We start from the raw sequence: 14,329 nt of genomic DNA on the forward strand, positions 1-14,329 counted from the left end.
ATTAAGATCTGGGGAGTTTCCAGGCCATGGACCCAAAATTTAAACGTTTTGGTCCCCGAGCCACTTAGTTATCACTTTTGCCTTATGGCATGGTGCTCCATCGTGCTGGAAAATGCATTGTTCTTCACCAAACTGTTGTTGGATTGTTGGAAGAAGTTGCTGTTGGAGGGTGTTTTGGTACCATTCTTTATTCATGGCTGTGTTTTTGGGCAAAATTGTGAGTGAGCCCACTCCCTTGGATGAGAAGCAACCCCACACATGAATGGTCTCAGGATGCTTTACTGTTGGCATGACACAGGACTGATGGTAGCGCTCACCTTTTCTTCTCCGGACAAGCCTTTTTCCAGATGCCCCAAACAATCGGAAAGAGGCTTCATCTGAGAATATGACTTTGCCCCAGTCCTCAGCAGTCCATTCACCATACTTTTTGCAGAAGATCAATCTGTCCCTGATGGTTTTTTTTTTTTGGAGAGAAGTGGCTTCTTTGCTGCCCTTCTTAACACCAGGCCATCTTCCAAAAGTCTTGGCCTCACTGTGCGTGCAGATGCGCTCACACCTGCCTGCTGCCATTCCTGAGCAAGCTCTGCACTGGTGGCACTCCGATCCCGCAGCTGAATCCTCTTTAGGAGACTTGCTGGACTTTCTTGGATGCCCTGAAGCCTTCTTAACAAGAATTGAACCTCTTTCCTTGAAGTTCTTGATGATCCTATAAATTGTTGATTTAGGTGCAATCTTAGTAGCCACAATATTTTTGCCTGTGAAGCCATTTTTATGCAACGCAATGATGGCTGCACGCGTTTCTTTGCAGGTCACCATGGTTAACAATGGAAGAACAATGATTTCAAGCATCACCCTCCTTTTAACATGTCAAGTCTGCCATTCTAACCCAATCAGCCTGACATAATGATCTCCAGCCTTGTGCTCGTCAACATTCTCACCTGACAAGACGATTACTGAAATGATCTCAGCAGGTCCTTTAATGACAGCAATGAAATGCAGTGGAAAGTTTTTTTTGGGACTAAGTTAATTTTCATGGCAAAGAAGAACTATGCAATTCATCTGAACACTCTTCATAACATTCTATGCAGTATATGCAATTTGCTATTATAAAAACTTAAGCAGCAACTTTTCCAATTTCCAATATTTATGTAATTCTCAAAACTTTTGGCCACGACTGTCCATTATATTTTTGTTACATTCTTATGTTAATACACCTGTATTCATTAATTTGAACATGATCATACCTCTTTCAAAGGCATCCCTGATATGATTGACTTCAGTCTGTGATCCAGGAACTCGAAAAACGCCTTCATGATGCAGACCTGTTAAAAAAAGCATCACATTTATATTCACACACACATAAATACTCCTTTATATTAACGGGATAGTTCACCAAAAATAAACATTCTGTCATTAATTCCTCACCCTCATGTTGTTCCAAACCTATAGGACCTTCGTTCATCTTTGGAACACAAATTAAGATATTTCTGATAAAATCCAAGACCTTTCTGACCCTGCATAGACAGCAATGCAACTCATATGTTCAAGGCCAAGAAAGTTAGTAAAATAGTCCATGTGACATCAGTGGTTTGACCATAATTTTAAACCACAAGAATACTTTTTTTACTTTTTAAGTGTCAATCTTTGACGTGCAGAAAAAGTATTCTCGTAGCTTCATAACATTAAGGTTGAACCCCTGATGTCACATGGTCTAATTTATCAATATCCTTACTGCCTTTATGGGCCTTGAACGAGTCAGTTCCATTGCTGTCTATGCAGCGTCAGAAAGCTGTCAGATTTTACAGAAAATATCTTAATTTGCGTTCTGAAGATGAAGGTCTTATAGGTTTGGAACGACATGAATGACAGAATTTTCATTTTTGGGTGATGTTTCATAAAGTATTGTTTCATTATGTGTAAAACCTTTTTAATGAGGAAAAACGACAGTGTCCAACTATAATAAGGAATTGTCTAACAATTGTTTTACCGTGCAGGTTGATGAAGCGAATGCAGCTCTCCACCACCAGGGGGATCTGTTGCCCAGAGCTCTGACAGAAATAGAAGGAAGGGAAATTGGGAAAAAAAATTATGCACATCTGAATAGAACTAGAGTTGTATAGAAATCAAGAAAATATACATATAAATACGGTGAACATATTGCACCGATAGAGATAGAGTGCAGACAGAGTAGAAATACATTTACTCACACAAACAGATGCACACAGATGCATGCAAGACAGGGGAAACAGCTGTACCTGAGTCCTCGACATCCGCCTTCTCCTTCTACAGTCACAGGCAGCCAAGCAAGAAAAGAAAGAGACAGGAGGGATGTATAAAGGAGGAGTAGATTGTGTGGCATGATCAGATGGAGTGTAACATGAAAAATGGGGAGAGAATAGCAAACAAAAGCAAAATCCGTCAGAAAATGGGGGGGGGATCAGTGTGAGGGAGGAAGACAAAAGCAGAGAACAAGGAGTTTAGATGAAAAGCAACATGTCAGGGATGCTCTGTTTTAATTCTGATCTGGCTAGATGGGAATAATGTCCTTAAAGATGTCTTTTAGTCCATCTACTCTTAGTTATATGCTAGTATACTCTTTGATGTTGACAAAATACACTTTTAAGGTATACTCTTAAAAACCTCTTCATTGGCATCAATGGTTCTATGAAGAACCTTGATCATCCAAGAAACCTTTCAAATCCAGAAAAGGTTCTTTATAGTCGAAAAAGGTTCTTTAGATTTTTAAAAAGTTTTTCAAAATGGTTCTTTAAGGAACTGTTCACTGAAAGGTTCTTTGGGGAACTAGTTCTTTTATGGCATAACTGCAAAAACACCGTTTTGGAATTTTTTTTTAAGAGTGTACCATTCAAAAGTTTGGGGTCAGACAATTTGTGACATTATAAATTATTTTATTATTTCAAATAAATGCTGTTTATCTCGTTCACAAAAAAAATCAAACCAATACAACTGTGTTCAACATTGAGAAAAATGAAAATGTTTGTGAGCAAATTAGCATATTAAAATAATTGCTGAAGGGTCATGTGACACTGAAGACTAGTAATAGTACTTACATAATATTTGACAATATTACTGTTTTTACTGTATTTTGATCAAAGACAGGCATCCTTGGTGAGCATAAGAGACTTCCTTCAAAAACATTTTAACAATACCAACCCCAAACTTTTGAAAGTTTTAGCCTTATTTTTAGCCTTTTTCTTTCGGGAAACAGATTGATGACTCATCCTACAACACAGAGATTTCCGTCCAATCAAATGCTCTCTAGAATGAGAATGTCACTCCCCCAAAAGCACTTGTTGCTTATTAAAAAATCATGTTTTGTGCCTGTTTTTTAACTGAAGGCTATTTTTTAAATTATTTGTTTAAAAAGGAACAATTACTTGAACCTATCTCACCCAACGATATATCAATGGGAATTATGTCAGTATAAGACACAAAACTAAATTTAGTTCTTTTAGTGTCAGAAACAACATGTTAGCATAGCTCGATGCCAACCATGTTCTTAAATCAGATTTCAATCCACTTAGCCAGAAAAATGTCCATTTTACTGGGCTGCACCCATTGATCAACCAATCGAGACAAAAAAAACGTGTTGTTGGCAAAGCAGTTCTGTGGCCCTGACTGCATTATCCAATTATTAGTGGTGTAACGAGAGTGCACATCTCATAGATTTACTGTCCACTTAAGATGAAGAGATACACCAGCCATTGCTAATGCAGGATGTAGCAGACACTGTTAGACACTCCACCACAACAGAAGAAAAGTGTGAGAGAATGAGGTTGGAAGTGAGAGGAACGAGACGAGAAGAAAGACGTTTCTCATGGCACAGAGAGCCAGATGGCAGAGCAGTGCTCTACAGGCCTGAGCTCCCAGGAATAGAGAGGGACAGAGAGAGACACGGTGGGTATCTCAGAGAATAGAAAGCACCCTGCTGAAACCACTAGCATGACGGCTCACCAGCATATGCTGTCTGGAGGACGCTGGCATCCCCAATAGGCGTCTTAAATAGCTTAACCAGTCAGATAAACATCATTGACCAGCTTCACCAGAAAGACCATGCTGGTTGACCAATTGGACCATCTATGTTTGCTATACTTAGATCAACATTAAACACCCTTGACTAGAAATTAAATGGAAAGTTGACATGAAAGTCCAAGCAGTATAGTGTCTTGAGTGTGACATGCTATACTGATCTTTAAACGCTTTTTTTATGGCCGCATATTAACTGAGAGACTAGATAAAATTATTTTATGTTTATAAATTCATTAGTCACATTGCAGGACTACTTAGGTAAACTGCAAAAAGGCGAAATGTTGATTTAAAATGGTGAAAACGTGCATTAAAATATCTAAAATGTACACTTTTGGTCAAAAGATTTTGAAGTAATTGGGATTTTTTTTAAATATATTTTTCAAAGAGGTATCTTATGCTCACCAATGCTGCATTTATTTGATCAAAAATACAGTAAAAATAGCAATATTATGAAATATATATTTTTTAATACAGTAAAAACTGTAATATTGTGAAATATTACAAATGAACCATTTTCTCTTTCATTAATATATTTATTATTATTCAAATGACTGCTGTTCTTTTTAACTTTCTATTTTTCACAGAAATATTAAGCAGTAAAAACTGTTTTCAACACTAAAAAAATAACTATCAATAACTGAGCAGCAAATCAGCATATTAGAATGATTTATGAAGGACACTGAAGACTGGAGTAATGCTGCTGAAAATTCAGCTTTACTATCACATGAAAAAATTACATTTTACAATATATTAAAACAGAAAACAGTTATTTTAAAACAATATTACTGTTTTTACTTTATTTTTGACCAAATAAATGCAACCTTGAGCATAAAAATCTTAATTATTCCAAACTCGACCGGTACTGTATTTTGTCCTTTAAATATTTACGTTTCTTGTTAAAAATGGATTCTGCACACTATTTGTCAACTACCCGAATGCTTGCTGATCTACAGCTGGTCTTTTCAGCAGGGTGGACTGGTGTTGGTTGTCTTTTAAGGACATTGCTAATGAGCCAAAGGACATCAAGTGCAGATAAGCAAGACAGCAAGAGTGACACCTCTTAGGTGGTGCAGAATTTAGCGGGTATTATGCGCAGGCTGTTATGACCTCTATGCTTTAACAGCTAGGGTATACGGTCAAAAAACTGAAAGTGTGAAGTCTGGAGTTCCCCAGTGCTATCAGAGGGCCACATCTTGAAACCGCTCTGAGTCTTATAATAAGTTCCTAAAACACTTTGTCAGCAGAGCAAATGAGAGTTAGTCAAAGGAGGCATCATATGATGCTAATAAAATCCCATTTGCTTCTCTAGAATCCACAAGTGTAATTTTAAATTAATTTATAAGAGAAAATATGTTTAGCAGGTAAATTAACCCCAGTGAAGAACTATATTACCCATAAATACAGGGAGCTCCACCACTCACACAGAAATAGAAATTGCAACAAAAGAGCACAAGAGCAGCTATGAACTCCCACCACGATTATGTAAGATGTAATCAAGAAGTAAATTGATAAAGATGCACTTACACTCTCAAACTATTTATGGTATAATATTCATATCTTAATATTTCATTGACTAACATAGTACCAATCCCAGTCCCATTTTCTTTGTTAAATAAACATTACCACACTATCAGAAAAAGACAATTTTATATTTTTACATGAACAATGTAGTCAATATTCTACAGTTGAAGTCAGAGGTTTACATACACCTTACAGAATCTTGCTAAATGTTAATTATTTTACCAAAATAAGAGGGATCATACAAAATATATGCTGAATAAGATATTTCACATACAAGACATTTACATATAGTCCACAAGAGAAAATAATAGTTGAATTTATAAAAATGACCCAGTTCAAAAGTTTAAATACACTTGCAAACAGCTGTTTGTGTTTTTTTTTGTTTTGTTTTTTTTGTTTAGTGATAGTTGTTCATGAGTCCTTTGTTTGTCCTGAACAGTTAAACTGCCCACTTTTGTTCAGAAAAATCCTACAGGTCCCACAAATTCTCTGGTTTTCCAGCATTTTTGTGTATTTGAACCCTTTTCAACAATAACTGTATGATTTTGAGATCCATCTCAGACAACTGAGAGACTCATATTCAACTATTACAGAAGGTTCAAATGCTCACTAATGCTTCAGAAGGAAAAACGAGGCATTAAGAGCTGGGAGTGAAAACTTTTGAACAGAATGAAGATGTGTACATTTTTCTTATTTTGCCTAAATATCTCCTTTTTTTTTCATTTACTACTGCCCTTCATAAGCGACAAAAATACTGTGTTTCTTTTTTGGGCATCAGTGACCGTCTTAAAATCATGGATCTTAAGATCATACAGTCATTGTTGGAAAGGATTCAAATACATAAAAATGCTGAAAAACCAGAGAATTTGTGGGACCTGAAGGATTTTTCTGAAAATCAGCGGGCAGTTTAACTGTTCCAGACAAACAAGGGACTCATGATCAACTATCACTAAAAAAAAGTATTAAGAATCAAATGTATCAAAAGTATGTAAACAATTCAAGTATTGTTTTCTCTTGTGGACTATATGTCTTTATGTGAAATACATTTTTCAGGTCAGTACTAAATAAAAAACAACATGCATTTTGTATGACCCCTCTTACTTTGGGCAAATAATTAACATTTTGCAGATTCTGCAAGGTGTATGTAAACTATTGACTTCAAAAGTATTTATTAAAAGTTGGTGTTTTTTCTGTTTTTGTTTTTTTTTGTTTTTTTTTACATTTATTCCAAAATAAATACTCAAGGCAGTAATTTAAACAATATATTTGTGAACTTATGTTCAGCTATTCATTTTACTTCAGCTTATTCTGTTTTATTCATTCTATTTTTGATTTTTTTTTAATAATCAGTCATCAAAGCTTGGTAAATACTGGTCACAGACACTGAGATTTACTTTTAATTTCTCCAAGCTAATTACTCACTAAAAACTCCCACAGATTATGCTTTCATGCCATTTTAAGTCTTATTTTGATGTAACAAAGTGGTTATATATCAAAGCGTGTGAGTTTTTTAAATTAGTCTTCCCATTAACACTGTTATATTGTTCATTCAGACTGATTTGTGGAAAGTCCACGAACAGAAGAAGCGGGGTTTATTGCATGAACCAATCACATCCGATCATAACCAGTCATATTTAATCATATCACCTCCTCTCTTGTGACTTTTCCCCAATTATTCTCAATTACCCCTCACAAAACACACAGCATGCTTTAGGAAGTCTGTTAAAATGCAATGGGCTTAAGGGAGGCTAGAGAAACAATATTTATATATCTAATAATTTTTGATTTAGTCACTAATTTATTTATTTGTTTGCAGTTTATTTTATTATTTTTTTAACCTAATTATGTAATTCACAGTGGAGAAAATTCCTGAACCAAGACTACTGAAAAACTGGACAGTCACTGTTGGGCTCTTTTGGCTGTAATTTCAATGAGAAGCCAGATGCATTGAAACACAGACTATAACATAGAAGATGCAAAAAATATGAGCATTTCACTGAGGAAGAGGCTTGGATAAGCACTGAAACGCTGGCTGCAGTATTCAGAGAACCACCCAGTGCTTCTTATGAGCGCAAACATGCACAAAAATATGCATGCCTCCACTCACACACAGGTGAACACACATTTTCGTTGGCTAGCACATGGATTATTAGGCTGCGCAGATGCCTGGAGAGAGGAAACTGTGAGTGCGTCTGTCTCACCCGATTTAATAAGCAGCCGTGTCACTTTATGGAAATAGCGTAGCATGTCATTTCAAATAAGATTCTGTAACACAATCATGCAAACCGTGTCGCTAATCTTACTAGGGGAGCATGAAGTGATCACATTATCTCAGAATATGTTCTTATTATCTAACATTCACCTTGTAGATTTACAACCTGAACGGTTAAACCAAAAGGTCATGATTCACAAATAACAGGCCACATTAATAAACCAGACGCAATATTGTGTCACAAGCCATAATCAGACAAAGCGTTGGCCATGCTTAAAACCATACCAGAAGTGCACAATGCAACACGCACAACCAGAAGCACAATGAGAACAAGGCACCAGTGTTAAGGAAGCCATGGAGGGAATGAAGTTAGAGGAACACAGCAAGAACATTACAGAGCTCTATCTGTAACAGATCAGAGGGCTGTCAGCCGCAGGGCTATACCTGAATGAAGGAGAGCATATCTCCAGAGAAGAGTTTGTGGTTGTACTGGGAGTAGGGCCTGGCTTTCCGCACACGCACTGCCCTACCAGGCTGCATTCTAGGAAATATATACACCGGCACTCCACTGTGACACTATGGCATCAGTGTACTCATGCAAACATGCTAACATAACAGTAATTCACACTGAACAGACAACAACACAACAAAAACATACTCTAGAGCATGCACAAAGTTTTGGGTCAATACACAATGAGATGTTTTAGCCTCATTATAAAAATTGTTTGTTATTTGTTCGATCATTTGAGTTGTTGAAACTGTTACATCTCTCAATGGCCTTATTTTTTTCTGCTGAGTACGCAAAGACCGTCAACCAGAAAACAAGAGCAGATGTTTGCTGGATTGCGGCCAATGTTTTCAGCACATGACTGTGTGAACAGCACATAGTCACAGAGAGACAGATGGGACGGGAGACGTACCTGGAGGGATCGCTATCTATGGCCTCAGCTGCAAAAGAGACAGAGAGGGAAAATAAGGATGAAAAATACAGTTGACAGTTACTCCATCACATAGTTTCCACCAAAGTCCTACAGTTACGTAAGTCACTGTTGCTACTTTAAAGCTGTTGCAACCTTTATTGTAATACAGCATCTAACACCATCGTACTAAGGGTGTGCGATAAATATACCACCTATGAAGATAACATAACTGTTGTGTAAACCATATGTGGTCTGACATTAGAAGATTTTACAAAAACACACCCAGAGAGTGCATGGATATACAGTAAGATGTAACACGATTAAGGATAACGCTTTCACTGTGTGATTTAGTCTATTAATATACATTTAGAATTTCCGTAAAAACAAGATAAGTGGCCAAAAATGTTCTTTATGTCTTAATATTCAAATTATATATTGATATATTTCATATCACATGAAGAGTGGTGTTTTTCTCCAAATATCAGCATGACGGCAAATGTGACACTGATTTGATGAACAGAAGTTAATATTGAGTGACTTAAATTTAACACACAACAGTTTTTGTTTTTGCTGTATTTTAACAAAAATAGTTCCAAAGCCATAGCAGAACTTTTTTGCGTCTCTGAGCAACACACAACAGTGTTTCGTTACTAAATCAATCAGCCGTTTAAAGGAATCGGTTGAATGAATGATTCAATGACTCACTCATGCAGTGATTTGCCACCACCTACTGGTGATTTTAGGTTTATATTTTAATTTAAATATATATTTAAATACTTTTTAATTATATTTTTTCCTTTTTTCTAGAGATGCACCAATCGACTGGCCAGGGACCGGAATTAGCTGATTTTAAACATGATCGAACGGTCGGTTTGCCGATCCCGAGCTAGTTCATTTTGACGTCACTCTTATGGCGGCTGATAATGTATTTATATCGTGTGAGATGAGGCTTGTCCAGCCTGAGTATGTGAGAGAGACTCGTGCAGAAATCAAAACAAATGAGCGCAACAGCACCCACAGAAAGTTATAGATCAGGGGTCAGGAAGAAAGTTTGGCACCAGGCAAAAAATAATAATAATTTGCCATTAGATGGCAGGCCAGAACAGTCAGAGGAAGCTAACCCCAACCCTAACCCTTACTCCAGGGTATAAACAGGAATCTTGGAGTTAAATTTAATACCTTTTAAAGACTCTTTCCATACATTTTAAGACATCATCGCCACTTCAAGTTTTAACTGGTTACATAGGCAACACTTTAACTTACATTTCCTATATATTGATAGAAAGATAGCACAACTAAACAGTCTTAGTTTGTGATGACTCCTTATCAATCCAACATAATTCAGGAGGGTGGGAATTAATCACAAAATAATTAATTGAGTGACTAACCCAATGTAAGGTTAATTAGAAAGAGAATTAGACCAATAAACAAAACAACTGACAAAACTTAGTGAAGACGGAAAATTATCATGGAAAACACCTGTTGGTTCACAGTTGTAACATATGTTTGCTTAAATTTATTTTCAATATCTAAGGTAAACTATTGATGTTGCTTTTAGTACGGCTATAAATGTCATGCAAAATGATATTCAAACTTTTGAATGAAGCACATAATCAGTACCTGAGATTATAATTGTCATAGTTTGTGTTGTTCCAGCCACGACATCGCAAAAAATAGAAACCGTTTCTAAAACTGAATTTTTGTGTCACTGTTGCATGGATAGATAGGACAAAAACTCCTGTTATCGCGTGTCCACAATGTTATATCGTAAGATGTGCTCTGTTTACACAGAGTGCACGTGAACGCGAAACAGAAAGCCAAAGTGAACGGCAAGCGTTTATTCAGGAGATTAAAATAAATTGTAAGTAACTGTTGCTGTCATGACAGATCTATTTCAGAACTAGCCACTATCAAAATAATCTGGCTGCAAGCGTGGGCCAGATATTATTGCTGGCGGGCCAGTTTTGGCCCATGGGCCGCCTGTTGCCGACCACTGTTAAAGATGCATACTGTGGTAGAAAATAAAAAGAAATTTAAGTATGCAACATTGCACAACCAAGATTCCCCCGAATGTCAACATGATTGCAATGTAACACTGACTTTATACAACAGTAGTTCGAGTTAAGTGACTTTTAAAAACAATATTGACTGTTTTTGCTCAATTTCACTTTTCAGTTTCCTTACTAAATGAAACCTTGGTTTTGAACAAATTGAGTGAATCAATGATTCAGTGACCCATTCATAAAGACAGTAGTCACTTGCCTAATTTCTGAAAGAATCAGCCATTTAAAGGAATCACTAAAAGTGAACTACTAAAAGACTCACTCATTAAAAGAGTCATTTGCCACCACCTACAGGTGGTTTGGTTTCATATTTAAAAGAGTCATTGCATTTTTCCAACATTTCTTATTTGTATGTTTAAAAAATATTTAAAACATTAATCTTATCAAATTGTTTATGCATTAGAAATTTCGCAGTGTAAATGCATTTATGGCACCTCAACTTCATCAAACAGTCTGTGAAAATATATTTAATGCCACTTCAGGTTCTGTGTTTGCTGCAGTGGAAATATGAAGTTTGTTGATACTGATTTCATTTGAATGGTACCAACTCTGCAGTTTCTTATAATTTAATAAGATTAGGGGACAAAAAATGACCATTTGTAAACATGGTGGGAAATGACATCCGTTTTGTTATATACAGCAACTCCTTTTCAGTTAATTATTTCTACCTCTTTCCACTCACAGAGCACTTTATTTTGAAAGTTGTTTAGTGAAAGAACATTTGTTACTTAGTCCAGATTGGGGGGAATTTTAATATTTTTTATAATTTATGGGTTTTTTATTTTTTATTTTGCATTTAAAGTATATATTTTTTGTGTTGGCAGGTCACTCTTTAAAAAAAAAAATATGAATCACCCAAGAAAATTGCAATTGGTGCATCTCTACTTTCTCTCCCAAATCATTTCACATATCAATATTGAATGTTTTTTAAACATTATTCATGAATTTGTATGCATCAGATGCAGATTCTGTCTCACTTTTGTATTGCAAACAGAAATTTTGTTGACTGATACTGACTTCATTTGATTGGTAAAAGCCCTATTGTGCCTTGCTATTTGAATTAAAAGATTAAATTTAGGAATTTGACATAAAAGATGATGCATACATTTAATTACAAAGGTAAAAATGCCTATAAAAGGTAAAAAACAATTTAAATGTAAAAGTTAATTTCTGTTACTCCTGTAAGTAACCACCTCATAGAATATGAACAATATCAAAAGCTGTCCATGGCAGTCCAAAATCTGCCAAGGTAACAGCACAATAAATTGACAAAATTTCAGAAAATATCGACATATTTTTTGTCATTATTGCACACCCCTACATAGTAGCCTGTATTTTATTTGGGCATAGTGACATACTTCGTCGTTCACACCTGCATTTTTTTTTCATTCCTTAGCTACGTTCTTTGCTTTTATTCTTAGTTGAAGAGTTGGTTAGTTGTGGTTACTTACCTTTCTGTATGGCCTCTTTAACTAGGTCATGCTTGGCTTGGAGTTTTGAGATCAGAGAGCTGCCACTTAAATGCTCCTTCACTTTCTGAAAAAAATGCATTGATTACATAAATAATTATGTTATTGTTAGTCATCAAGGTATTTACTTTTCTGATGTAAGATCTGCATGAACATTATATTGTATACCATTCAAAAGCTTTTTTGAAAGAAATTGTTTATGCTCACCAAGGTATACCGTTAAAATTGTGAAATATTATTACAATTAAAATACCTGTTGTCTATTTGCATATTTAAAAAAAAAAATATATATATATATATATATATAATTTATTCCTGTGAGGCAAAGCTTAATTTTCAGCATCATTACTCCAGTCTTTGGTGTCAAGTGATCCTTCAGAAATCATTCTAATATGCTGATTTGCTGCTCAGAAATATTTCTTCTTATTATTAATGTTGAAAACATTATACATTTGTTGAATAGAGAGGTTAAAATAACTATATATTTAAAATAGAATTCTTTAAGATCTTTATTATGACTTTTGATCAGTACAATGCAATCAATAGTAAGGGGTGAGCACATCAGTCCAGAAGAAGAGGAGAGATCTTACTGTTAGGTAGAAGGTCTCAGTGTCCTGTAGATTGGCTCTGCGTTTGGCCAGGCTGGGTTTGGTTCCTGTGCTGTCACCTGTGCTCTCCACTGATGGGGTGGCGGAGGCATCAGGGGTGGGGTTGCAGTCATCATCACAGATGCTCTCCAGAAGGTTCGAGTGTGTTGTCTTAAGCGTTTTACTGATCTGCAGGAATTTCACGGGTTTGAGAAATACGAGTATCAAAAAGGGGTTGTTCACAAATCCACTTGAAAAACTGAAATAACAGTGTCAGAGAGACACATAGCACTGCTATGAGCATCTCTGATGGAGTGCACAAAAATAAAGAGCATGGCACAGATTTTACCTCCTCAGTTTCCAAGGTAACAGATGCCAGTCTGGACTGAAGCTGCTGGAATCTGGTCTCGAGCTCATACCTCACCTGACCTTCTGCGCTCACCTCGCACACCTGTCACAGACAACAGATGTTTCTATTATGCATAATAATGGCCCCTCGTAATAGCCCCTGTGTTAAGATCACATGACCAGCTGAATACTACTCATCACTTCTCAAGCTTGTGAAAATTTTTCAAAATTTCCTGATAATTTACTCACCCCCATGTCATCCAAAATATACATGTCCTTCTTTCTTGTGTCCCAAAGAAATTTTGAGGAAAACATTCCAGGATTTTTTTCTATTTAGTGGACTTCAGTGGGGATCAACAGGTTTTAATGCAGGTGCAAAGGACTCTACATGATCCCTGCTGAGGAATAAGGGTCTTATCTAGCGAAATGATCTGCCATTTTCTAAAAGAATATAAAAATGTATATAGTTTTTAACCACAAATGCTTGTCTTGTACTAGCTCTGCAATGCGCATCTATGACTTCACACATTATGTAATAACGTTGGAAAGGTTCTCCGTGGTTAGTTATTTGTCTGTGTAGTCTGGTTCAAAAAGGTAGGGTAGTGTGAAAAACTTTCTCCAGCTTCAAAATCATCCAACATCATTGTTTCACTTTTTTTGGGAAAGGGCGTTTGACTTTCTTTGCACATTCACTTTGTAAACACTGGGTCGGTACTTTCGCCTAAGTCATGTGTGACCTTTCCAACGCACACATTTTTATGTAAATTACTGATTGTTTCGCTAGTTAAGACCTTTATTCCTCAGCTGGGATCATGTAGAGCCCTTTGAAGCTGCAGTGAAACTGCAATTTGGACCTTCAACCCGTTGATCCCCATTGAAGTAGAAAAATCCTTTCCTCAAAAACCTTCATTTATTTTTGACTGAAGAAAGAAAGACACAAACTGAATATAATTTATCGGGAACTTTTTATTCTGGAAGTAAACTATTCCTTTAAGTCTGCAAAAAAATTATCATAGGTGACAACAATTGGTGGTCAATATAAAGTCCAAGACCAATGGAAAAAAATTATATATACTGTATATATTCACTCATGCCTATATACATGAATCTTTTTTTATATATATTAGTTTATGATATTCCACCATTCAAAAGTTTGGAA

General features: G+C 35.9%; 1 protein-coding gene across 3 annotated transcripts in view; it reads right to left on the bottom strand.

Moving 5' to 3' along the window:
- The window catches only part of arhgap4b (Rho GTPase activating protein 4b), a 44,123-nt gene that overhangs the window by 11,609 nt on the left and 18,185 nt on the right, over nt 1-14,329 (bottom strand). For 2 of the 3 annotated variants that reach the window (XM_073822886.1, XM_073822885.1), the window contains exons 9-15: nt 13,172-13,273; nt 12,826-13,011; nt 12,218-12,302; nt 8,704-8,731; nt 8,228-8,324; nt 1,988-2,048; nt 1,245-1,322 (exon numbers count right to left, since the gene is read on the bottom strand). In XM_073822886.1, the coding sequence (XP_073678987.1) occupies nt 1,245-1,322; nt 1,988-2,048; nt 8,228-8,324; nt 8,704-8,731; nt 12,218-12,302; nt 12,826-13,011; nt 13,172-13,273 (637 nt within the window). Of the gene's footprint in view, nt 1-1,244; nt 1,323-1,987; nt 2,049-2,255; nt 2,284-8,227; nt 8,325-8,703; nt 8,732-12,217; nt 12,303-12,825; nt 13,012-13,171; nt 13,274-14,329 lie in introns of all 3 variants that reach the window. The other variant, XM_073822887.1, reaches the window with a different exon arrangement.

The sequence above is a fragment of the Garra rufa genome, chromosome 18 (genome assembly GCF_049309525.1).
Source record: "Garra rufa chromosome 18, GarRuf1.0, whole genome shotgun sequence".
Taxonomy (NCBI): domain Eukaryota; kingdom Metazoa; phylum Chordata; class Actinopteri; order Cypriniformes; family Cyprinidae; genus Garra; species Garra rufa.